This window comes from Carcharodon carcharias, chromosome 15, assembly GCF_017639515.1.
Source record: "Carcharodon carcharias isolate sCarCar2 chromosome 15, sCarCar2.pri, whole genome shotgun sequence".
Classification (NCBI taxonomy): domain Eukaryota; kingdom Metazoa; phylum Chordata; class Chondrichthyes; order Lamniformes; family Lamnidae; genus Carcharodon; species Carcharodon carcharias.
The window spans coordinates 124,694,062-124,720,513 of record NC_054481.1 but is presented as its reverse complement, the minus strand read 5'-3'; the positions used below and the strand labels follow the sequence as shown (position 1 = coordinate 124,720,513).

Here is a 26,452-nt window from a genome sequence, read left to right as displayed (position 1 = left end):
GGGGGAAGGTCACCACTTCACCCTCCTTGACCCCCTGACTGTCTCTCCTGCAGCAGCTAGGCCTCATGTCGTCCTCCCATTCCTGGTCCAACACAAGGGAAGTCTCTATCTATCTATCTTGGTCAATGACCAAGTACTGTCTTTCTCCAGGTGACTTCATGTCCAGGGGCATGATTACTATGTATTTATATATAGCGCCTTCAAGTCCTGAGGCATGATTACTATCAGTGGACGAGAGTTGGTGTATTTATATAACACCTTTCATGTCCTCAGATGCCCGAAAGCACACCACAGCTAATGAGTCACTTTTGAAATGTGGTCACTGTTGTTATGTTGATAAATGTGGCAGCCAACTTGTGCACACGGATTTTCCATGAAGAACAATTAGATTATGGCCACTTGTTCCTGTCCTGGCGTTGTTGGCTGAGAGGGATAAATGTTGGCCAGAACAATGGGAGTACTCCCCTGCCCTTCTTCAGATAGCAGCATGGGGTCTCTCTAGGTCCACCTGAGCAGGCAGACTTGGCCTTGGTGTAACATCTCATCTGAGAGATGACATCTCCGACAGTGCAGCACTAACTGAAGCGACGGACTAGATGACATGCTTAAGTTCTGGAATGCAGCTTGAACCCACAATTTAGCGATTGAAGGAGGCAAGCTGACACATAACAAAAGAATATTTATTTGTACATGGGTAGCAATTGTTTGCATTGAAAGGGAAGACTCCATTGTGAAATCTAACCTCAAGCACCTTACTGACCATCTGAGAAAAGTAGTGTTCCCATAAACCAGGCGCTGCACACATTCTAATATAGTGAGTGAGCGACACAGTGAGTTTTGCTCTATTTCATACTTAAGTACTGCCCAAGAAGAGGATAATTCTGCAATAGAGAACCTCAAACTAAGTAATTAGCAATTGGCAAGAGCTCTTTGTTCTTTATTCTAGCATAAAAGCTGCTGGATCATTTGCTAAGCAGTATTAAATAGAGAATAATGGCTACCTGGAAGTGATTACAAGGCAGTAATCTCACTGAGCTGTTCAAGTGATGTCATGAACCACAAGAGTGAATGATGAATAGTTCATAACTATCATCTACAAACCCTGGAGATTATAGACTTGAAATGATTTCAGTGAATATACATTTTTATGATTTATACCATTAAAATTCATATTTTTGCAGCAATGACTCCATTTGGAGGCCTGTTTTGTTGTTGTTAAGGTGGATGCCAATGGACAGCATACTGATCATCATTGATGCACAATGAAACCCTTGCTGGGAGATTAATGCTTGTGATACAGCCACAGCAAACTTATTAAGTGCTAACATTTGATTACTGGGAAATAATATGGTCAAGATGTATTCATATTAGTTATTTATACTGCCAGTGTAGCAGCTTGGTCAGAGGTCTAACAATGTCCTTGATCTTCTGTGCAAAACATCTCTTTAACATGTGTTAATGTTAATCTTTTAAAAATGTGCTTCATTTTAACATTTTCCGTTGCTCTTTTGTCAATTGGAAATTAAATTAATCTATGTTTTTATTAGTAATGTGCAGAATATGAGGAAGCTTGCTTCATGTTTTAAGTATTAATTTTGAAATATTAGAACTATTTTTCTACAGAAAATACTACTTGACGAGAAATATCTCTAGTATGTTATTCATTCCCAGCACCTGCAGAATCTTCCCAACTGCTGGTGTTTCCCTAAATATTTAGCCTTATACATAACTGTGATCACAGAAGCCATAATGCCTGGGAGATTTGGCAACTAAAGTGTTGAGATTAGGCTATCTGTTGCAAATTCTGTTTTAAATTTTTAAACATTGCAAAGAGAACTCTTCTGCTTGTTCTGTACAGTGAATTACTTTAACTCCATGAGCATCAGCACCAGACTTCAAATTCCCAATCCTTAAAGGCTTATATAGCTGCATTTTATCATATGATTAATATGCACTAGAGGGCGGATCATGTTATGAGAGATTAGGATACTGACAAGAGGATGAAGCAGTCCACCCAGTCAATGATAAATTAAACCTCGATTTGCTTCCTTTATCCAGTGGAAAGGTGCATGCATTACATTGAAAAGAGATTCTGCAGGCTTTTTTGTTCCCTCGCAGGTTAATAGAGAGAGTCTATTCTGTGGTCATTTTGAATCTGCCAGTCTTTTGCTGCAAAGAACACTGTCCAGTTTATCAGCAACAAATAGTTTCTGGTTTTGCAGGATTTTGAGCAGTCCGAGCTGGACTAGTGTTGCTTTAGACCGACCTTGTGCGCTACTTGGCAGAGCAGGCATCAGAGGCAAGTATGATTAATGAAATCTAACTGGTCAGTGCTGTGACTGAGCAGGATACAGCCGGTTATATTATGGATGGGGGAACTCTGTGGTGTCCATAAAGATAGCAGACAGTTTCATTATAGAGTTGGAGAAATGTTTATGCTTTTTTTCCCCCCTGCAAATCGATAAAAAAGCAGTAAATTTTCACTTTATTAAATGTAGTGTTGCTTGCTATCATGACTGTTGTGCAGAGGTGATTCATATACCTGTGTGGCTTTGGTGTGCATCTCTGTCCAGATCTCTTCTGCTCAGGTCTTGCACTCACCAGGTATGAACTAGGCACTTACGGCTTAAGATCTTTGTGGATTTTTAATCGTTGTGCTTCATGCTTTGCTTTAGTTCCAAGGGTGAAGTGGCTGAAATTATGTTGAACAACATGTTGTCATTCCTTATGTTTTAACGATTACTGGACAAAAGTTAAAAAAAAATCACCGAAGGAACAAATTTCTGGTTTTATTTCTTCTGCCCAAAATCGTGTGCATCAGTTCAACTGTGGAAAAAAATGTAAAGTCACTTAGAATGGCAAAAAAAAGTGTTGGTACTGGAGTGGTTGTGTGTGAACGGTCTAATTAACACACAGTACCATGTGGGTTACATAGTTTCAGCCCTGATTGCCTTTAGAATATGAATGCTTCTGTCTTTGGTAACGCATAAAATGCCACTCCAACACTTGAAGAGGTTAATTTTAGTTGCAGCCGTTTGATTATGAAGGTGAAGATCAGATGCTGCAAATGAGATTTTACTATCTTGTTAATGGCAATACTCTTGTAGCTTTCCTTTGCTTGAGAAAAGAGGATCCTTTAGATAATTAAGGTGAACCTGAGGTACAGCATGAAAAGACTTGGAGCATTACCTTGAAATGATGGTTCCGATCACTGTGCTGATTATCAGTAATGATGGGCCAGTTAGCCACTTTGCTTCTGAGAGGCTGTCTTAACTCCTCGAGTGCCAAATCTGAAGCATGCAGACAGTCGTCAACCAGTGCTTAATGGTCTAACTGACGTTCACGATAGTGTTCACCTGCAGTGCTGAATTTATAGAAGAAATCAGGACAGTGGTCTTTTCAGTAAAACTGAATCCCAAAAGTAAAAAGGTAAGTTATGTGAAGTTGCATTTTTGTTCCTTTGTTTCCCTGAATAATGATTGAATCTTCTCTGTGATTTCATACTTTGAGATCGTTTCTATCTACTTTAGAATCTTTTAAGATTACGACTGTGACATACAATTTGTGAAGATGTAAGGAGGCTATTTACTTGTGTAAGCCGCTTTTTGTAAAGCCCACAGAGGCCAGGATTTATTGGTGGGTGTTGAAGTGCTTTTTAATGTAATTTAGTGTGCAGTAGGTAGTAATTTTCATGTTGAAATCTAGATTCTCTTCTGATTGACCTTTCAAGTTATGCGTCTTAATCTAACCCATATTAATCTGGTATTTGAAATTATTAGGCTATTTCAAGGGATGAATGTAATCTGATTGTTTTAAAAATGCCACTGCGCTCATTAAATGCGTCTTGACAGTTTGGAGCCCTGGCTCTGAGAGAGACAATGTATAGATATTGAGTAAGAGAGTAAACTGTTGAAAAACAAAATAAAGCCTGTATGTTAAGGTTAGTAGCCCTTGAGTCAGGTAATGACATTTTCTTCTTGCAAAAATATAGGCCGACTGACCTTAAGGGGTCTTGGTATCTTTACTGCTAACTCCTGATAATCCAAAGTCGTGCTTTTGCTGCGAGGAAAATGGAATTATCTATTTATTAGAAGTGAGCTAGAATAAATAATGCAACAAAGTGAGAATTTAGAACAGAAGAAAAACTCAAATTGCAATTTGAGCTGAGGACACTGCTTAATATCAGACATTTATTGTTATCACACCAGACAACGCCAAAAAAATGCTTTTCAATGATGGTCGGATTGTTTAGTGAAACTTGCCTGAACAATGACCAAACAAGAAGGAGAGCACTCTAGAATTCCATTCCTTACCCTATTGGAGGGCAATTCTTCGTTGAAAGGTGACAATGATAGGGATCAAGTAGCAACAGTAAAAACCTGAAACCTTCAACGAACGAGAAGTGATATTACTTTATTTTGAAAAGAGGGCACGGGGCAACTGTACCAAGGTAAAGGGGCCAATTCTGTGCTCCTGCGCTGCATTTCAAGTGAGGACACTTACTCAAAGGGGCTACGAATTAACAACAGTGTAGCCCTAATTCCCTGACCCCCAGACATTTGGTTGTGGGATCACATATTCACAGAGCAACCGTTTTGTTAACTACATCTGGATTTCTGCTCTTATATTTTGTTTCTGTGACGGCACTTCAGAAGAATTTGGTTGGCTGTGAGGTGCTTTGAGTATATGATCTATAAATACATTCTTTTTAACTATATTAAGTATTGTTTGAAAAGTTTTGGGAGAACTGTAAGCTACTATTTAATTTGATGCAATGAACGATTTTGGTTTGCAGATTTTGCAATTCTCTAGTGCTCTACTTCATTCATTTTAAATTTGTTTACTAACTGTGACTAGTAGAGCAATGAGAAGAGATATCGAAAAGTTATATGGAGGGAGGGAATAACCCAGAGACAGGGAAGCGATCAGGAGAGAGGGCACACTGGGCAACCCCTGGACTGCTATGCTAGTCCCAAGGTGTTAATTGTATATTAGTTGTGGTTAATTATATGTAGGTTGTGGACATTAACCAAGGATTCAATTGTGCCCACATTCCCAATAGGAATGGACTGAAACTGTGGTTGTTGGGTGAGGAGGTATACGTTTGTAATGTACATCTCTGTAAATAAATGCTTATTCAGATTAACTCATTTCTACCCTTCCCTGCCTGACTTTCTGGAATATAACAACAGGCGCACCCAATATTGGGCACTGGGCCTAATTTACATGAATTTGATGAGCTGCAGATGCCTGCTGGGCATCCCTTGCAGCTCAACGGTGAATGGGATTTCATTGTTCACCAATGTGATGGGTGTCATTATGGGTGGCATAATTGTGCTTTGCACCCTGAAAACGAGAACACGAGGTCCAACCTAAATTGGGGGCCAGCAGCAGTCATTCCATCTCTTCCTAGCTCCACAGAAATGATATAACTAAAACAGTGGCAGCCTCTGGTGATCCCTTTATAAGGAGGCAGCCATTAGGCCACTAAAGATCCAGAGTTTGTGTGTCTCAAGCTCCAGCCAGCTGGTGACCCACTGCACAAAACCCCTGATTTTCTGATACATGCCTGCTTCCAATGGTCAATTGCAAGTGTCACCGCCATCCATTCAGGCAGCCCTCATACCTCGGGGGAAGATTGGGTGTGAGAAATCATGATACACAATTAATTTTCACTGATGATCATTTCCTGCCCTCAAAAAATGGGCACATCAATGTCCACTTTCTCTCCCACTGAATCTTAGGAATTTTGGCGCAGCAAGAGACCATTTGACCCAAGATCGCAGCTTCCTCCAATGCACTACATCCTCGAATCACATTTTGTGCTCTTTTCCTTGATCCTCTGCTGTCTTCCATCGAGGCTTTCTGCAGCATCATTAAGGAACAAAGAAAGACTTGCATTTATATGTAGCCTTTCATGACCACAAGATCTCCCAAAGCGCTTTAGAGCCAATGAAGTACTTTTGAAGTGTAGTCACTATTGTAATGCAGGAAATGAGGCAGCCAATTTATGCGCAGCAAAATTCCACAAACAGAAATGTGATAATGACCAGATCACCTGTTTTTGTGATGCTGGTTGAGGGATAAATATTAGTGAGGACACTGGGGTTAACTCCCCTGCTCTTCTTCCAAACAGTCTCATGGGATCTTTTACATTGACCTGCAAGGGCAGATAGGGCCTTGATTTAAAGTCTCATCTGAAAGACGGCACCTTCGACTGTGCAGCACTCCCTCAGTGCTTTTCTGGATTGTCAGCCTGGATTGTTGTGCCAAGGTCCTTGAGTGGAACTTGAATTCGCAACCTTCTAACTCAAGAAGCGAGAGTGATACCCACTGAGCCACAGCTGGCACAAATCACTGAAATAAACTGAACTGTTTTTGTATAATGGTAGCAATGACATTATACACAAGAATTTAGAGCATCAGACCATCTGTGCTGTGTTGGGTATAGGAGGTAGATTGGCAGGTCTCTAGGTGTGTGCTATGACCCCTGGTGCCTAGTTATTGATTAACATAATAGGAATGATTAATAACTCCTGAAATAATCTCTTAAAGTTCTTAAAAACACTGACTGTGCATTAATACAAGCAATGGGCCAGCTCAGGAGAGATAAGACGCAAAATTGCTTGATGTGTGAATATGTGTGGAGTTTGCTTCAATCCCTTTTCCCACCATAAGATCATTTGTGGAATTAATGGATGTTTATGGGCAAGGGTCTGCGCAGACATCCCATCTGGGGGAGGGATTTGTAGGGTGGTTGAAGGAGCAGGCTGTGGGGTTTGGGAAGGCAGACAGGGTGTTTGAGTGAAGAAGCCGCATTGTCTGGCGTTCGACATGTGCTGAAAATCCGCAGACAGACATTACTTAAATGTACCTAATGTCTGGGGACTTTCCGACACAAACTTATCTGATTAGCAGAGATAGACGATAGATTAAAGCTCCCCTCCAGTTGGAGCAGGGAGCATTTGGGGGAGGGGGTGATGTGGGAGGGTGTGAAGGTGTAGAATTTAAAGTGGCAGGCTGTTTACGAGCACTTGCTCAGTCGGACATTGTCAATGATGTGTCGGGGCGGGAGGTTAGGTCAGTTTTACCGGAGCTTCCAAATGCTTGATCATGTGCCCTGCTCTGGTGAGGCAGGAGAACAGTGTTTTTGTTATGTGAGTAGACCCCTATCCCTTAAGATGTTGCTGTTTCTGTTAATTATGCATTTGTGGAAAATTAATAGTTTAAGCTTTCTACGTGATAAAGCATTTTAATGGACCACGAAATTATAGGTAATTTAGAATTAGCAATTAAACTACTTGACATCTTACTAATATTTAGCTTCTGCTTTGTTAAAAGGAACACCCGAGTTTTAAAAGAATGTTGCATTGAATTGCTTGGGATTTCTGTTAATTTGCAAATATTCAAGTTGCACATTGAGGATAAACACACAATGTGCTGAAAGCAGGAATGAACTGATAGATTTCTATTTTGGTCCAAACTGTTAACTCGTGTGTCCCAGGAATAAGAATCCCTCTTTACCTCACTAATACAGGGCAGTTTTTTTTTAAAAAAAAAATTGAATTGGCAGATTTCCTAACTCTGCTCTGTTCTTCTGTTGCAGTCGTGAGAGTGATCTATCAACCATCATCTCCAACTTGCACCAGAGCAGGCAGCTCGTTATGCCAGAGAGTCAAAGTCGGAATGAGATAAAGAAAAACGGCATCGACTTACTCCCAGGACAGGCTGGTAAGATTGTGAAACGTCACTGAGGTAGCACTGCCAAAGTCAGTTTTGAAAATGAATGATTGCTGATTTTAACCAAAATTAACCCTTTGAGCACTTTGTTCCCCCTTCCCTGAGGACACGCATGCTTGCTGGGTGAAATTTCACAGGTGCCTTTCACTTTCCGCTATCTCACCCAAATACCCATCCTTAACGTGCGAGCTTTACTGGTGCTTCTAAGCAGGCTGTTCGGCCATGGGGGCAGGAGGTAAAATTTAACTGTAGAGCCTATGTGTAACGCAGGCTTGCACACAAGCTGTTGGGGGGGTTTGGGGGTGGGGGGGGGGGGTGGGGGGTGGGGGGGGTGGTGTTGGTCACCGGATTGTAATCAGGGATAGTTTATTTGTTTTTCTGGAACAGGATTGCTGGGGCCAGACATAGTCCCACCAACACAGTGGAAATCTGTAAATGAATCTGGGATCTGCTTGTCTGTATGGCCCAGCAACACACCATGTAATGTTACCATTTGGCTACTGAGATAGCTTGAACACCACAATGAGTTGCCTACACTCTGATCCAGCAAAGGTATGAGATACCATTTCCTCTTGTGGGACTTGCTGAACATTGCAACTACAGAGAGCCTCTTTGGGTCCATACGTCTCTGTGGCAGAATAGAACATTTTATAGATTTGTAATTATTTATCGATGTATTCAGAAACCTTTTAGGGCTGCAAAGTTGCGAGCTCACTAATCAAGTGTCAGCTGTGGCCCAGTTGGTAGCACACTCACCTCTGAATCACAAGGTTCTGGTTTCAAATCCCATGCTGGGGCTTGAGATCAGAAATCAAGGCAGTGCAGAACTGTGAACATGCAAATTAGGAGTAGGCACTTGGTCCCTTGAGCCTGCTCTGCCATTCAGTAACATCTGATTATAACCTTAACTTCACATTCCCACCTACCCCCTGAGGCTCCCTACTGAGGGAGCGCTGCACTGTTGGAGGTGCTGTCCTTTGGATGAGATGTTAAACTGAGACCCTGCTTGGTGGACCTGCCTCCTTGGGTGGATGTAAAAGATCCCATGGTTTTATTTCGAAGAAGAGAAGGGGAGTCATCCCTGGTGCCCTGGCCAATACTTATCCCTCAATCAATACCACACAAACAGATTATCTGGTTGTGATCACTTTGCTGTTTGTGGGAGTTTACTGTGTGCAAATTGGCTGCTGCATTTCTTGCATCCAACAGTGACTACACTTGAAAAAGCACTTCATTGGCTGTAAAGTGCATGAGATTGTCCGGTGGTTGTGAAAAGTGCTGTGCAACAACAAGTCTTTCTCACAGGGGTTAATTTCTTAAATCTCTATTTTTAATGGTTTTTAAACAAATAAAAATATAACAACCCATTTTCCTTTTAAATATTCAAATAAACTGGCCTGAAAATCTGGCCATCGAAGGGTCTCATTCTGAGCAGCCTGTTTATTTTATTTGTACTGGTGGTTAAGTCTTTATATATATATATATATATATACAGGCTTGTGAAAAGCAACCTGATTGTGGGCAATGATCTTTCCGGTAGGTGCTGTTGTTGGTATGTTCCCCCCAATACTGTCATTCTTTTTACTTCACACTTTATGTACGTCATTTGTGTAAGGTCTGAAATTATGACATATACAAGTCCACTGGGTCAAAAAAAGCTGATCAACTATACAGCACTCGCTTAAAACAGGTCAGCAAACTGGAGTGACTGTGATACCTCCTTCTGTGACATACTTAGCATCAGGGATGGAGTGTCATGCAGAACAATCGGTCTGGAACTTCAAGCCACCTTTTCACGCCAACGGGAGCAGGCTTTGCACATTTAGTTGCACTGTTACCTCTGAGTCTGTAAGTTGTGGGTTCAAGCTTCAGCCTCCGCACAGAAATGAAGCTGGTGTGGCAGTGCCATGTTGAGGGAGTGCTGCATTGTCAGAGGCGCTGTCTTTTATACAAGAGATTAAGCCAAGTTCCTTCCCATCCCTCTGGTGGATGGAAAAGATCCTATGGGACGACTGGAAGAAAAACCGGGAGTTCTGCACCATTCCCGCTCTCCATCGTTGTCCTTTGAATTACAGCTTCAAAAGTGGATTAACTTTTTGTTTTAAACCCAGGTACAGTTTGCTGAGTGCAGATTTGTGGCTGTGTTTGCATCCATGACAATGGAAAAATACACCTCCCTGGTAATTCACTGACTGTGATATGCTTTGGGATGTGATCAAGCAAAATATAAATGCAGGTCTTTCTTCCCTCCTGTGGTATTACCTGTGGCTCAATTGGTAAAACTCTTGCCTCTGAGTCAGGACATTGGGGCGCAAGTCCCACGCCAGAGACTTGAGCACAAAAGTCAGGCTGGCACTGGCAGTGTAGTACTGAGGCAGTGCTGCACTGTCAGAGGTGCCTTCTATGAGGTGAGATGTTAAACTGAAGCCTTGCCTGCCCTCTTGAGGTGAAGGCAAAAGATTAGACTGCATTAATTAGAGAAGAGTTATGGAGTTATCTTCTGTGTGCTGACCAACATTTATCTCTCCATTAACATCGCTAAAAAAGACAGAGCACCTAGATATTATCACGGTGATATTTATGGGAGCTTTCTGTGCTGCTTATTGGCTGCCACGTTTCCTACCTTACAATGAGTACAGTTAAGAAGCACATCCTGAGGTTGTGAAAGGCACTATATAAATGCAAGTTGATCCTTCTGGTACTTGTTGACTCAGCTGACCAATCACCCAGTATATCTGCCCAGAGCTGGTTCACTCAATTCCAAAGTTTCTGCATGGAACTCTGGATAACTTGAAGGAAAAACATTCAGGCAGAAAGCACCATGAAAGTTAAATATGCAAATATTTTGCTGGTATTTTCTGTCTGACCCTGTAAAGGATGACTGAAATGAAATGATTTCGGGCTGCAGTTAGACCACCACTAAGCAGAGTATGATGCTCAGTTGGCATCCCTGAGTTGCACTGTTGACTGTGGCACGTGATGAAGGGAGTGAGGGAATTGCTTTGCACACACGCGCAGAGTTCAGTAAATTTTAAGCATACTGAAAGTGCTGTTGGGTTTAACTGTATCTTTGGAAGATGAGGAACGGTGACCCCAATGGTAGGCTGCCTAAATGCCTAAAACATGACCGCACCGAGGCTGGAATAATGCTGCACCCGCACCCCCCCCCCCCCCCCCCCCCCCCTCAGTGCGCAATCCTAATGGTGCAAGACCACCCACCCACGCTGGTTTCTCATTGTACACTTTCACAAACTCACCAGGAGTATATTAGAAAGCGCTGCCAATACACTGAGTCAGTCAGCCTTTGCAAAAAGAGATAATGGGTTATAATGTTTTGTATGTGCCCTTCACCAGAACAGAGTTATACTGCTGTTTAAGACTCCAAAAAGTAATCCAAGTTTGCCCCATCGGCTTAACAGTATGAAAATTGAGGGTTGCACAACTGTGATTTCCCGATGCACGTGGTTCATGGCCGATAGCACAAATTGGTAAATTTCACCCGGTGATGTATCCACATGACACCCGTTTGTCTCCGATGTTAAACGAAAGTTTTACTTTGAAGAGCTTCATTTAAGCGCTCATGTTAAAGCTGCAGAGGATGGAACTTCAGACTAGTAAGGTTTGGATGATCACCTTCTGTGTTTCATTTTTGGGATATGGGCGCTGCTGGCCAGGCTAGCATTTATGAACCACCCTGAGTTGCCCTTGAGAAGCTGGTGGTGAGCCGCCTTCTTGAACCGCTGCAGTCCATGTGGTGTAGGTGCACCCACAGTGCTGTTAGGGAGGGAGTTCCAGGGTTTTTTCCCCAATGACAGTGAAGGAATGGTGCTATATTTCCAAGTCAGGTTTGTAAATGACTCAGAGGGTGGTGTTTCCCTGCCAGCTCCTATCCTTGTCCCTTTTGATGGTGGAGGTTGTGGGTTTGGGAGCTGCAGTTGAAGGAGCAGAGTGTTATCGCAAGCCTCACATTTCTCCGAGCTAGCTGAGAAACAATTACTGAAAGCTTTCGCATTTTGTACTGGTCGATGTACTGCATTTTGAATAGGAGTCGCTGATTTAACCCCTTGAGCCAGCTCCGCTATTCAGTTAGACCATGGCTGATCTGTATCTGAACCCCATTTACCACCTTTGCTGTATGTCTCTTGATATCCATGCCAAACATAAACAAAAAGAAATCCATCGATCTCGGTTTTGAAGGGGAGAGTTCCGGATTTCCATTATCTTTTGTGTGGGGAAAAATACTTTCTCGTTTCCCTCCTACATTTCCTAGCTCTAAGCTGAAGATTAGTTCCTGTTCTTGAATCTACCACCCCCCCTCCTCCCATCTACCCTATGGAACCCTTTCAACGTTTTATACACCTCAGTTAGGTCAGCCCTCAATCTGTGTCGTCGTGATATGCCCTGATTTATCAAGAGTCACGTTTACGCCATAAATTTTGATGCTTTGCCCATGCTCAGCTTGTTGGGGGGGAAAGAAAAGGAAGCTGGGTTAACGTTGGCAGCTAGTTGTGTCCAGTTCCTGCCCGGAATGCTTACAATCATTATTGGGCCAAGTGTTTCTTTTAAATTCAGTTACGATACTTCTTCAAGATACACGAGCTTCACGTTGTGCGGTTAAGTTTGGCGTCTGCTCAAAGAATTTGATGCAGAGGCCGAGGGCTCAGTGTTGATAAAATCTAATTGCTGTATTGATCCAAGCTGGAGCCAGTCGTAGCAGCATCGGTAATTGAGAGATTTCTGTTGCTGTGGTCAGCCCTCTGAGCAGTTTTGTGCTCCTCCCAGCTCACAATGGCATGAGGGCAGTGTCGTGGAACACCACATAACCCAATGTCGGATCACCCAGTTATTTCATCCAAAAGCTCTCTAACTATTTTATATTCGGATTGGAGTGGGTCTACAGTGGGTGGAGTGTTGTGTTTTTTTTTTTGTCCTGTCTTTAAGGGCCAGATAAGGAAATGTTTCCAATTTAATTAAAGAAAGAAAGAACTTGCGTTTACGTAGCGCCTTTCATAACTTCGGGCACCCCAAAGTGCTGCACAAAATGCTTCCAACGTGTGGTCACTGTTGTAAGGTGCACAATGTGGCAGGTCATTTGTGCACAGCAAACTCCCACTAACAGAGCTGTCACAATGACCAGGTAGCCCGTTTTCTTAGTGAAGTTCGTTGAGGAATAAACATTGGGAGGAATCCTCCGCTCTTCTTTGAATAACATCATGAGATTTTTCACCCAAGAGGGAAAATGGGGCCTCCATTTAATATCTCAGCCTCAAGATGGCACCTTCAGCACTCCCCTCAGTACTGCAGTGAATTGTGAGCTACTTATTGTGCTGAAGTCTCTGGGGTGGGTTGGGAACCAACAATCATCTTATCCACGACTAACACAAGAACTGAATTGCTATTGGCAGGTAGCAATCAAGCTGTGATCTGGGGTTGACCTCCATCCAAAGTATTTTCCTTATATATGACTGCAGTTTGGTACTTTAATTTTGAAGGACATGAATATCAGGCAGTGGGTTTTATGCCTAGGTTGCTGGTAGGAGATCCACGCCAGTGTTATATTCTCTCCAGTCCTCTCCCTTCCCTTGGGTGCCAACATTGCCCAAGAGTCCATGGCAGTGAACGTTAGCAGGCCACCCTCGCCTACTTTCCAGGCTAGGGATCTCTGAGTGGAGATCACAAGGGCAAACCCTCTTTGGCCAAAGCATCCCTACAGCTAAACTCTCCAAGACCAGTCAGCTTAACAAATCTGAGGGTCACACCTGGGATCTTACTGTTCTGCATGAGTAAGCTCCAAGCTGAGGCACAAAGGGACCAAGAAACAGAGTTTTTGAGTGCTGAGTGAATTGAGTTTGGGCTTGCAGAAGAGAATGCTTTGGCAAGAGGTGAAGACCCTACTATTAAAGATTCCCATTAAACCAGTGGAGTTATCTCTCTCTTTATCTCTCTCTTATACACATTGTAAATGTTTAAATATTGTAAGGAAATCTAACTTCAAATTAAAAATAACCATCACAACAACACTGGGAACAAGTCACATTGAGGAATAAACATGCCAGGTGGGTTGACCTTAGCATTGCTACTTCAAGCAGCCGACTATGGTTCACAAAGCATATCGGAGTGTCAACATATAACATTGTGCCAATGGGCAGAACAGCTCAGGTCCTCAGCTTTACTCTGTGGTGATACCCAATGTGCATATGATAGGGTGGAGGGGAAACCTGAGGGAGAGACATGCCCAACACGCCATTGACTACCTACTGACTGCCAATTCACGTACAGGCCTGAGAGTATGTGTCTTGGTGACTGGAAGGAAAAAGCCAAGGGATTCATTACAGATGTACACAGTGTGGTACCGGATAGTTTTTGTACAACTCCAGGATCAGAGATGCTCTCTCTGCCTTTCAATCTAGTGTTGCGTTATTGCAGGGTTTACTGTAGAATAATGAAGTCCAATATCTCTAATGATAGACTTTTGGACTCCTTGAGATTAAACCATGTCCTCAACTGGCATTGGGTATCACTCGCTGTTCCTGGGAAAAGTTTGTGCCATTTGTGGCTCATCCACCTGCCCAGCAAATGATTATTCTACCTTGGAGACATGGAGAGGGTGAAGGAAAGGTCGGCAGCACCATTGGTTCTGTGTGGAATGGTACCCTCCTGCGGACCGCACTTGGACTGTTACTGAAATGGCCTCTGGCTCTGGTTGTCTGATCTCCTGGCTCCAAAAGCAAGTGTGGAAAACTGGGAATGACCAGGGTGCAGGTTGGGTAGATGAGTGGGAAGGGAGCAGGGAGCACCAATTGGAAGCGTTGATAATCCCGAATACACCTTCACTATGGCCATGGAAATTGGAAAGCCTAAGAATGACTGTCCCAGAACCTCAGAGCGTTGTTTGACAGAGTGAGCACTTCTTGTTTTCATCTTTCTGCTCACAGGAAACTGGCTATTGTATTTGCAACAAACTTGAGGCTTCAGTTGGAAAGTGAGATGTTGGGTCTGCCTGTGTCAAAATTTGTATGATATAAATCTTGGTTGAGTGCCAAGTTACTGTAAAAGAGAGTGTGCTTTCTGGCTTGCTCACAGGCATCTGTTACTAGGTTGTCAAGACTCGGAGACTGTCAGCAGAGTCCTAGGCAGCAGACATTTAAAAAAAAAAATAATGGTTTAAAAAAATTTTGTCTAGACATTTGATCAAATTGCAGGGTTGTAGATTGTGATTCCCAACGTAGGATTGTTACCTGTTAGAGGAGACTGTGTATCAATAGCGTAACACAAAAGAGTATTTCAAACAGACTCTGTGCTTTTATATCAAATTGTCTCATGCTGTGGAATCAAAATATATATTTTTTCCCCCCCAAAAGATCTAAAGAGCCACAGAATAAATCAAGGTGTTTTTGTGTTGAGCACATCTGTCTTAACTTGAGTTGAAGCGAATGCTGGAGATGCCTTTAATCTTAATTGAGAAAGACACACATACAGGGATGAGCAGCCAGGGCTGCCTAACATGGTGTGGCAGCAAATCTGAAGGTTTGCACATTAAGCAAGGATTTAGCGCTCCTCTAATCGGCTAGATCTGTGTCTATAAACAAGCCCAATCCTCTGATCCAGTTTGTCTAATTCTGTCTGCCTCTATTCCTTAGAACTGTAGTGATCCAGGGGGCACAGGGTTATCAATTCTTTCTGGATTTTCTCCATTGACTTTCTGCCACCACCACCCCCCCCAATCCCCTCTCAAGCTGCACCCCTCATTCAATGGGTCAGGAGGCCTGGTCCCATGTGAGTATCTCTCTGATCTTGTTGCCAGGAAGAGACAGAATCTTCCTATCCAGATTCCCTTCTGCTTGGAGGTCTTCTCACAGGAGTGCAGCTGAGATTGGAGCCCTGTGGAGCGAGAGACTCAAACTGTAACCCAGTGCTCCACGACACTGCACACCTTGAGCCCTGCCATTCAAGATGTATTTAAAAGAACACGAGGCAAAACTAATGTGTAAAATAGGTTTCCACCGTCACAATCTGGGTGGTAATCTGGTGGGATGGATCACCCCTGCAGAGCACCAGCCTGTACTGCAGTCCATTCGTTTCAATGGAAAGAAGATCAGGTTGGCTTTATAAAGAGCATGCAACCTACTCCGCCAGATTGCAATGGTGAAATTCTACCCCGTGAAGTTCAAGGTCCTTAAGCAAATTATGCTCACGTTTCTCTGAAGCCATGTTGAAACACGGGTGTCCAAGGGTTTGAATCCAACATGGACAATCAACTTGACAAAGATTTGAGCAGGAAGACAATTTGATGTATGTCAGTGAACATGAGTACATTTCCAAAGTGTTATTTACTGATCGGAGGTCAGTCACTTAGTGAGGCAGCTCCATTGATTTGAGACCTGAATTCTTTACTAGAGATTTTTGATTATGGAAAACACAACTTTTTTTATTATAAGGAAAGTGGCATGTCTCTCTCGAATCAGAATATAGTGAGTTCCCATTTCTGTTCTGACATGACACTGCTGCCTGAACATCGTGCTTGTTATAAAGCAGTGGTCAATGTCGATTGTTGGTATTTCTAAGTGTATGAATTATTGATGCCTTTAAATACAGTGAAATCTCATTAACATAGATCTCAGTGTTTTACACGTATTGGAGGGAACTTCATCAAACTGTTATTGTTCATAATTATGGCTATTGCAACACAGATACAAATTGGTAGGGTTTGAGTGATAATAAAGATTTACCTGCCCTACAATAGCTTTCAAATCATGCTAATATTCCTTTATTGACTCTATGTAATTTAGTTTTGATTATGGAAAGAAAGTATGAAATGAGCTGCTGAATTAGGGGAATAAAAATCAATTTTTGTACTGTGTGGAGCAGTCTGTGGGTTTGTCATGGCATGAATCATTTGATTTCCCAAATCGGGAGGGCTGGTTCTGGGAAGCAAATGTCAGACGTAGCTGTCGATCAGGCGTTTTGAGTATAGACAGTGTTAAGGTCAGTGTGGTTCCATGGCCACAGCACCAGGAAAGGGGCACCTTGATGGAAAAGGGCATAATTAAATTTGAGAGGAGGACATTAGAGATGACCCCGGCGTCGGCAGCACTGGTGAAACTGCCTTAGCTACAGCCTCGGGATTGGACTGGCTGCAAGCTGACAGCTAGCCTGTCTGGGCAGCAGACTTAACTGCAGCTTTGTGGTTTAGATCTCGAGACTCTCCAGCCTCCAGTGTGGTGGTTCTCTCTCTGTTTGTGCTTAATCAGGGGGTGGTTGGTGGGGGAGGTTGAGGGGAGGCTCAGCTGCTCTACATCCCCTCAGAAGCAACTGGTGCGTCTGTGCCAATTAATTCACGTTTAATGAGAAAGAGTTGTAATCACTTGATGCTGTTGGATCTAAATAGATAGAAATGGGAAGCAGCACTGTCTGCATGTGTGTGTTTTGACCTGTTTAAATAAAAAGGGGCTGTATTTCTGATAACCAATGTTTTCTTTTACCCTGCTACTTTTGGGCTTTATTGATGAATGCTTTGTCGGTGCCTTAATCAGGAGCCTTCTGTTCTCCGCTCTCCCTTCTTTTTATCCCCGCCACCCTCCCACCCAATTTGTGCTTTTCGGGGGGGGAAAAAAAACACGAGACCCCGAGACCATTATAATGCTCTCCCGTCTCCCGGAGGAAGTCTCGAACCAATCAATGGCAGCCTCTCAGCCCAGTGGGACTGGGCAAACATTAGATCAATAAGTTATTAGCACCATTCTGTCAGTTGTAATGTTGAGATTGATCACAAGGAGGGCTTCTGCATGCTGCCTGGCACATCCCCAGCCTGATAAAGATGACAGATTAAGGGACTCAGGAAAGGGAATTAAGGAGTCTAGCTGTCAAAGCTGTCACTGGCTGGACATTAGTGCTGATTTTTTTTTTCTCTCTCTCTCTCTCTCTCTCTCTCCCTCTCGAGTTGGGGTGGGCTGAACGAATGCAAGCAGACTTTAAATGGTGTTAAGGGTTAGCTATTACCAGGCCAGAAATGAGCTTCCCTCAGTGTTTGTGTCTGTTATCTGCAGGATAAAACCCAGCGTGATTAAAGGTGGCCACTGAGATGGATAGGCGAAGGTTGCAAGCTACTAAATTATTCGTTGTGCATTTTTTGGAAAACGTCAGTGAATATTTATCAACCATGCTTTTGAAAAGTGGCCAAGTGGAGGATGGTAAAACATCTTATGCTGGTCACCTGCCAGCCTGTTAACACTTCTCCCAGCTAATCTCAATTTAGTGTTTACGTTTCTCATTCTGTAGCAGATTTGTTTTAAGGTTGGGGTGGGGGGTGGAGGTGGGGGGCGGGGGGGGGGGGGGGGGGGGGGGGGGTGGGGGGGTGGGTGGTGGGGTGGGGGGGGTTGGGTGGGGGGGGGCACCCCCAAAGTATTTCGCAGGGGGGGTGGTGGGGAATCCCCAAAGTATTTCAGCTCTAGAGTTAGGCACAGATTTCATAAAAGGTTTGAGTTTTCTCATTCTGCTTTTGTTTTCTTCCTTCCCTTAAAACGGGTTTTTCCAGGCTTGGGAATTGAGAGTGCTTTGCACATCCCAGGGACTGTATCATAGAACATCTACAGCACAGAAGGAGGCCATTCGGCCCATTGTGTCTGTGCTGGTTCTCTGCAAGAGCAGCTCAGCTAGCCCCAGCCCTCTGCCCTTCCCCCTTAGTGCTGCAAATTAGGTGCTAATGAGGGTAGGACTTTCTGTTTTAACCACCCTCCTACCCACCCACCCCCATCTTTGCATAGCAACCCATGGATGTGTAAAAAAATCCTTTTTACAGCAATTGAATTAATAGTAATTTTTAAAAAATATAAACTGTTGCATCATTGAAATGTGTGGGGCTGGATTCTGAAGTCTCCCAACTGGTGGAGGTGACATGTCAACACTCTGAAGGCTGTGGGGAATGCCCTTATCGCCAACTCCCCACCCTCCTAATCCTGTTGTCATGGGAACCTCCCTGGGCCTCCGACTGGAAAAGGACACCAACTCTGTTAGGCCAACCCCTGAAGGTTTCCTCACAGGATCTCTTGACTCCAATCACCTCATCCAGCTGAACCATCTTTAATTTTGTTCATGGGATGTGAGCGTTGTTGGCCAGGCCGGCGTTTGTTGCTCATCCTAATTCTCATCCTTGAGAAAGTGGCATTGAGCTGCCATCATCGCTTAATGTTTTCATAAACTAATCAATAGAAGTGGTCAAAGCAATTTAAAAAACACTCCCTTTTTCTAATGCCCCCATGATATTTCTCCACCCTGGGTTTTGCCCACAGCAGTGTCCCAGAGATTAATTTTCAATTCCTTGAAGGCTCTAGGGCAACCCTGAAGGGTTGGCAGCCCAACTGCAGAAGTGCTCTTCTTCCTGAGCCAGGCAGTAGGCCCATTTAAATTGCAAATCGGGGCCCTATAACATACTACCACATCGGTCCTCTGCCCAAAGGCAGGTCCTTGGTAATTATTCGCTCTACCACGGCAAAGAGCCATGAATTTTTACTGGGGGTAGGGTGAGGAGGCAGGTCCCCAGTCTACTCCTGCCGGAACCCTGCACTGTTGGCACTAATCGGATCCACATGCTAGCCACCTAGCCAACTGAGCTAACTGCCTGCCCTCCTAGCATATATCGGACCCCAGCTAACATTGCTGGATGGGACTGAGCGCAGTGTCGGATGGACGATTCCACAACTGAGTCTGTATTTACCTGTGTGGGGCCTGAGCAGATACTAGCAGGCTTCTGCCAGTCCAGCTCCACTCCCCTAATGAACGAACTAATTAGAAATGCATTTGCATCTTAGGAAGAAACTTCAAGGAATTCAGTAAGTGGCACATTATGCAACTTTTTTTTGTCTTCTGTTTAAACTCACGCTGGCATTCATTAATGACTAATTAATGAATGTGTTCTCATTCATTATCATTTAATTAGTACCCCAGGGTAATTAGTAAGGGAAATGGGTCCAGTTCCAGAAATTGCTGCTGCCAGTTCCAAGCTGCTGTGTCTGGTAAGTGTTATAGTGTCATCTTTGCATGCTCTTAATCTTACTTTAATATCAGTTTGGCACAGTCTGTCTTGAAAATCCTGTGAATCTGTCCCACTTGCTTTAGAACATCAGCCCATGGCAACAAGGATGGAGAAAGCTGACCTTCTGGGGAAAATAGTAAACTTCCCCGGCTGGTTCAGCGGGTGACTTGCACGGTACTTGGCCAAGTGGATACGGAGTTTAATCAAGAGGTCTGGACTGAGTTAAAACTAGAAAATGCTGGAAGTACTCAGCAGGTCAGGCAGCATCTGTGGAGAGAGAAAAACAGAGTTAACGAGTGTGCCAGGAATTACACCAACAACCAATTTATGATTATCAATCGGCCTCACTTAGCCTCGCTAGAAGCTACATATATTCATGCACAGGCTTCTGCCCTCCACAGCCAAAAGGAACATGTCCAGGCATTGCGCCATTTTTGAATTGAACAAAAGTGTGGGCAACAGTGGTTTCTGCTGTGTCCTCCATGGCAATGCCTTGACCGGTCAGAGTTTGCTAGCCAACCAATCAGCACCCTTCCCTCATGCATTATGAATGGTTGCTCCCTTTCAAATTTGGCATCGTTGCGTAAGTGTCCTGATGAGTGCAAGACGAAAAGCTTCGACAACACGATTTCTTTTTCTCAGCGATACCAGAGTCAGTGGGGAGAATTTTCACGCTGGAGTGCGTGGGCGTGCGTCCCAACATCACTGCGAGTCATTCCCATCTTTCATTTCAACCACCAAAGGCCTGTTGAGGCCATTAATAAACCAATTTAAGGTCATTGGCAGGGCTGCCCATCCAACCTCAAGGTTCAGGGGTCAGGGGGCGGGGCAGGCGAAGAGCCCAGGCGGCCTTCACGTTTTTCAGGAAACCTCATCCACGGTGGGAGGGGGGGGGAATGCGATTTACTAAAGGTTTTATTAAATTAATAACAGTTTATTTGAGGATTCATAAACACGTCCCAGCTCACGTGACACTGTCATATGAGGGGACGTGTCTGAATAATTTTGATCTTTCTTTCTTTCAAACTTTAAAAACTTGAAGTTAATCCCCCTGAGGTGGCTCCGTGCCTCGGAGATTTCTGAGCTCTTTCACATGCTTGCTCTCCCCCCCTCCCTCCGCCCGCACAGGGAGCGCTGAGCACTACCCGGGCGCGCATCACGCTGGGCGGGCCAATTAAGGCATGCAGCCGATCGCGGGTGGCGATCGGCTCCGCTCCCGCCCCCAATCGGCCCATGCCAATGTTTCGGGCCTGCGACCCTTCCTCGTGTTCTGGCAAAGGGTCATTGACCTGAAACGTTAACCCTGTTTCCCTTCATGGACGCTGCCCGATCTGCTAAGTATTTCCGGCACCTTCTGTTACCTTTCGGATTTCCAGCATCTGCATTATTTTGCTTCTGTACTGAGTTAGTTGGTCTCGATTGGGTTGGCGCTTTGCCAATGCCTGGGTGCCCCTGTCAACCAGCAAAGCAAAAAAAGTCAATCGGTTTTCCTACTCCTGATTGCTGTCTGGTGACCGCCTTACTGGGAAGCCTGCGGACATCAGATGCCAGGGGTTCAGGTTTGACGGTTAATACCGCCTTGTTGGTCGGGCAGCCTGGTGAGGTTCTTTGCTGAGTGCCACATTTGAGATGCTGGAGGACAGCTGGCACCTAATGGACTTCAGGGAGAAACTGAGTTCTTAGGAATCGACTGGAAGGAAAAAAAGAGGCTATTTATTATTCTGCTAAACTGGCTTGTTGCAGAGTCCATCGAAAATAAAAGTTGTATCATACTTGTGCACCAAGGCCCAAGTGACTTGCAACGTGCTGAACTATGCGAGTGATATAATGGCAGTAGTATATCATCAGAACAGGATCTATCAACCTAATTCCCAGCAGTGCATCTAATAATATGGGGTCTACCACTCCTTCAGCAGCCCCTGTTAAAATGGCTCCCTGAGCTGAGTGACTAAAAGCCTACTTGTTAAACTCTTGACAACTAATGGGCCCCATATTAAAAACATAATTTACAAAATGTTCAAACTATAGATGGTGCTTTTAAGTTTTACTGCAGAGTTATTTATACTGCTCGCCTGCTGTCAAATGGAGCTCTCCACTTATGACATCAGAAGCTGAGCGCTTGCTGTTGTTAATGTTCTTTTGACACAATTAGCTTCTGAGCTCATAATATGGAGTAGTTCATTGGGGAATGGAGCAAAAACATTAATTTTGGAAGTGAAATTTTGTGTGTGTGTGTGTTTGCCACTTGGGTTACTTAAAAGTTTTTTAAAAATTTGTTCATGGGGTGTGGGCATCGCTGGCTTGGCCTTTGTTCAGAGGGCATTTTTTTTTTGAAGAGTCAACCCCATTGCTGTGGGTCTGGAGTTACATGTAGGCCAGACCAGGTAAGAACAGCAGATTTCCCTTCCCTCAAAGACATTTCCCACTATATTCCAAGAGAAACAACAGCAAAGCTTTCACAATTTACAGTGGAACCTCAATTATCCAATTTCCCAATTACTCGCCAAAATTATCACAGGAAAAGATTTCCGTGAGACCAACTTAATAGACAGTTATTTCTGTCATGTATATTCTATATCCTTCCCTTAGTGAATAAGACTACGTCACATTTCTTCTGCTATTTGCATTGTTTTTTGTTCCCATTCCATTCAGGACATTCCCATCGACATTCAGGACCTATCAATTCCCTGCCAGTTTTTTTTTAATGTACTTGGGCAAGGTTGTGCCCTTGGTAACGGAGGTCCCACTATCTTTTTAAATAAATCGGCAATGGTTTCATGGTCGTCATTATCAGACTCTTAATTCCAGTTTCTTTTATTGAGTTCAAATTCTACCATCTGCTGTGGTGGGATTCGAGCCCAGGTCCCCAGAATATTACCCTCGGAACATTACCCTGGGTCTCTAGAATACTGGTCCAGGGACAATGCCATTGTGTCATCACCTTCCCTTGGGGGGTTGGCGGTTCTGTACTTGATATTGTAGCACAATGAGGAACTTATTTAAAAAGATAGTGGGACCTCTGTTACCAAGGGCATGACCTCCCACCTGATCCCCTTTTACCCCATCCACCTCCCCCCCCCCCACAAAGTTCATTAATAAAAAATGGCAGGGAATTGATAGGTCCCAAATGTTGATCTTGAACAAGCATACATACCAAGGATGGGAATGGGAACAAAAAACTAAGCAAATAGCAAAAGAAATGTGACGTAGTCTTATTCACTAAGGGAAGGATATAGAATATACATGACAGAAATAACTGTCTATTGAGTTGGTCTCACGGAAATCTTTTCCTGTGATAATTTTGGTGAGTAATTGGGAAATTGGATAATTGAGGCTCCACTGTAAATTGCGAAAGCTTTGCTGTTATTTCTTTTGGAATATAGTGGGAAACAAATCCTGGGGTTATAAATCCACCTTCAAATTGCTTGCTATTTTCCCCTTCCCCTTTATTCTGTCCATGTTCTCGCGCCATGCTGTAAAACAGGACAGCAAGCAACAGAAAGGTGTGCCAGTGGCTGGCGCCAGTGAAACACAAAAGGTCACCAACTCTCCCCACGTACTTGAGGAATCCGCCAGCCCCCTGCTCGCACCCCCAGCCTAACCCTAATCCTAACTTTAAATTGTTAATGGCCCCTTGGGACTCTGTTCCCTATCTGAGTTGAGTGCTTGCTATTGCACAGTTGCACTGGCCATCCATATATCTATCGGCTTTCTGATGAAAGTCAAGAGAGTCTATCATAACAGTGCTGAACTGCGAATAGTTGACCACCACCACTAACCACAACCCCCCCCAAGTGTCCTTTGGAACCATGGAGAGATCTGTCCAGCCTAATTTCCACGTAGGACCCATTTAACCATCTGAGGGAATAGGCATTACTGCCCAGGTTGTCAAAAATCCATTAATCCTAAAACAATATTTGGCAGAGTAGGGCACAACCCATTACACCACCCAATCCCCATTCTGGGAAAAACAATTTCTACATAAGGGATATAAAACAGTAGAACAATACAAAAAAAACCCCATCATTAACAATTAGGAAAGATCTGTTCAAAATATTGATTTACAAGAATATGCAATATGAGTATGAGTTTATTGCTCCTGAACATTTTAATTTAATGCCAAATCCATGTGACCTGGTATGAATTTCAAATTTATGAGCCTGAGTGGAGTGGACAATTTACCATAACCTTTGTGTACTTTTGGCGTCGATAAATTATAGTTGGAACAGGAGCCTGTTCTGAGAAATTAAAATCCAGGGGACTTAGGTTCGAATAAAACCCTGCTCACTTTCTTTCTCTCGCTCGCCTGGCAGCATTTAGATGTATAAAAACCTTCACAGAATCAGCCCTTCCTGTAATCAGTGGCTTTCTCAAAGTGATGTTTTGGTGAGGGGAGAAAAGTACGTTTTTTTAATGCAGATTTCTAAAATGCTTTGTGAGCATGAAGTACTCCTCAAATTCGGGATCTTATTCAAAGGCTAGCTCCATTCCTGAAAGTCGCCTTTTCATTTTCTAAATTGTCGGAAAAACATAACTAAATTGACCCTGACTATATGGCTTTTAATGATGTTACATCCAATTTCTTGCCACTTTGCTAATCTTATATTTCAAATCATATTAAAGTGCATTGTCCCTTCTTCCAGTTGCTACAGCCGCTTAGTCCTGAACTCCTGTTGCGTAAACGTTAATCGTATTTCATTTCAGAAATAACTTCCCTCTCATTTTTAAAGGTCGCTAGGTGTTTGGTTTTTTTTTTTAAATCTCTCAGTTTATCACAAGATATTAGAGAGAGAGAATATACTTCTTATGATTAAACCCTTTGCTCTTGACGATGTTTTTCTATGTCGACATGCTTGTGCGTGCCTGTTTGTGCTTGCATGTGCATGCATGGTTTTTCTGCTAAACATTTTGCCCTCTGCTCTGGTTTTGCGATAAGAATTTGTTCATTTGTAAAGGGTACATTGAATTTCCTGGGGCATCGCAGTTAACCAGAACTGTGCACGTTTGGTTCTTTGATGCCCTACCCAAGGGGCTGGTTGCCATGTTGTTAGCAAAGACAGTTAGCATTGGCAGGCTATTTGGCCATGTATGGCATCGTGGCTGGATCCAGTCTTGCCTTTGCCCAAGTTTCCAAATGAATGCACTTTCCAGCGAAGGTTAATAGGAATCCTGGCAGATTTATTTCTCCCCTTCCTCCTCCTTCACCACCGCCATCTCTCCGCCACAATTTTAAGAGTGCTTGAGGACAATTACAATGCCGCCTACTGAGCTGCTTGGGGCTAAGTCAACACAAGCCAGGGATCGAAGCTGCTGTGCCTTTTTTTTCCCAGTGATTGTAACACTTAACTTTGAAGGCGAGCAAGAAGGGCTGGTGTGGACTTAATAAGTGATCTGCAGCATTCTGAATTCATCAGTCAGAAGGAATGAATGCTACTGCATGTGTCTGTCTCCTCAGTTTGGTTAATAAGCACCTGACAGCTGAAAATTTGTTGTTTGAAATGCGCACACTCTGCTGCTTCCTGTTCGTATGCAGCATCATGCTTTCAGCCTCACCAGCGATATTAGGGACATATTGATTTTAAATCTGTTCAGCCTATGCTGTAATTGTATATTAGAAGCTGGCGTCGGTGTTGAGGGAGAGAGAGAGAGAGAGAGTGCGACGGATGCAAGGATTATCCATTGCCACATAATCCAGAGGGAGGAAAGTGAGGACCATGGGGAACAAGAGGGTGGAACCAAAATAACGGGGCTTGCCAAGGGCTTGAGAACAGGCAGCATGAGAAAGGGGGGGGAAAGGGAAACAGGTTAGAGGAAGGAAACAAGTAAGGAAGCTTCTGAAAACAATCTTGAGAACGCATGGGTAAAATTGGCAGTGTGAATTATGCAGATACAGGGTCATTTGTGAAGACTGACTAGTGCCCATGTTCTGCGTGCATGATGTTCAGCCTGATAGAAGTATTTTATTCAGACAAATAACGTCAGTTATTGCGCGAGCTTCAGTTTCTCTCAGCCTCGGTGATGTGGAGATCTCTGGTGAGAGGGCACAGGCATTAATTAGCTGAGGAAAGGCAAAAGAGGAGAAAAAAAAAACATCCAAAATTTACAACAGCAGGAAAATGAAGATGCAGAAAGGGAGAAATGAAAATGAAACAACTAGACTTTGGCATGAATTTTTCCAGTATTGATGTGTAAACATTGCAAAGTGACAAAGTTCATATCAAATTAAATGACGTGCAGGTGGTCTGAGATAAAGTATAATGTACATCCTTTGGTCTCTTTCTTTTTCTCTCCACAGATGAAATTTTAGGAAAGCGGAGAGTATGTTCACCAAGCAACAATAGTGATTGTCCGGAAATCAAGAGGCAAAGAAGTGAGTCACCAAAGGGTACGTTTGTAATTTTGTAAAAATGGGTTTTAGGTGAGCGGAATTACTGCCTTGTGCTTTGTATGGTGGCAATCTTTTTTTAAGTAATTTGCTCTCCCCACTCCATTCAGTCCTCTCGTTTCTCCCTTTCCGATGCTGAGGGTTGATCAGTGAGTCCACTCCTAGGCCTCTGCCCTTGCTGACCGCTACTACTTACATGAGAACTGCCCAGAGGGGTATTGCCCCCTGCTAGAAAATGCCACAACTGTGATGGGCACATAGACCCATGCACCATTCTGGCACTATTGCCCCGAGCT

The 26,452-nt window shown here is 43.6% G+C and overlaps 1 protein-coding gene across 10 annotated transcripts in view; it reads left to right on the top strand.

Moving 5' to 3' along the window:
* Window positions 1-26,452, top strand: part of samd11 (sterile alpha motif domain containing 11) — a 236,123-nt gene that overhangs the window by 109,251 nt on the left and 100,420 nt on the right. For 9 of the 10 annotated variants that reach the window (XM_041206653.1, XM_041206652.1, XM_041206651.1 and 6 more), the window contains 2 exons: window positions 7,607-7,731; window positions 26,067-26,156. In XM_041206653.1, the coding sequence (XP_041062587.1) occupies window positions 7,607-7,731; window positions 26,067-26,156 (215 nt within the window). The remainder of the gene's footprint in view (window positions 1-7,606; window positions 7,732-26,066; window positions 26,157-26,452) is intronic. The other variant, XM_041206650.1, reaches the window with a different exon arrangement.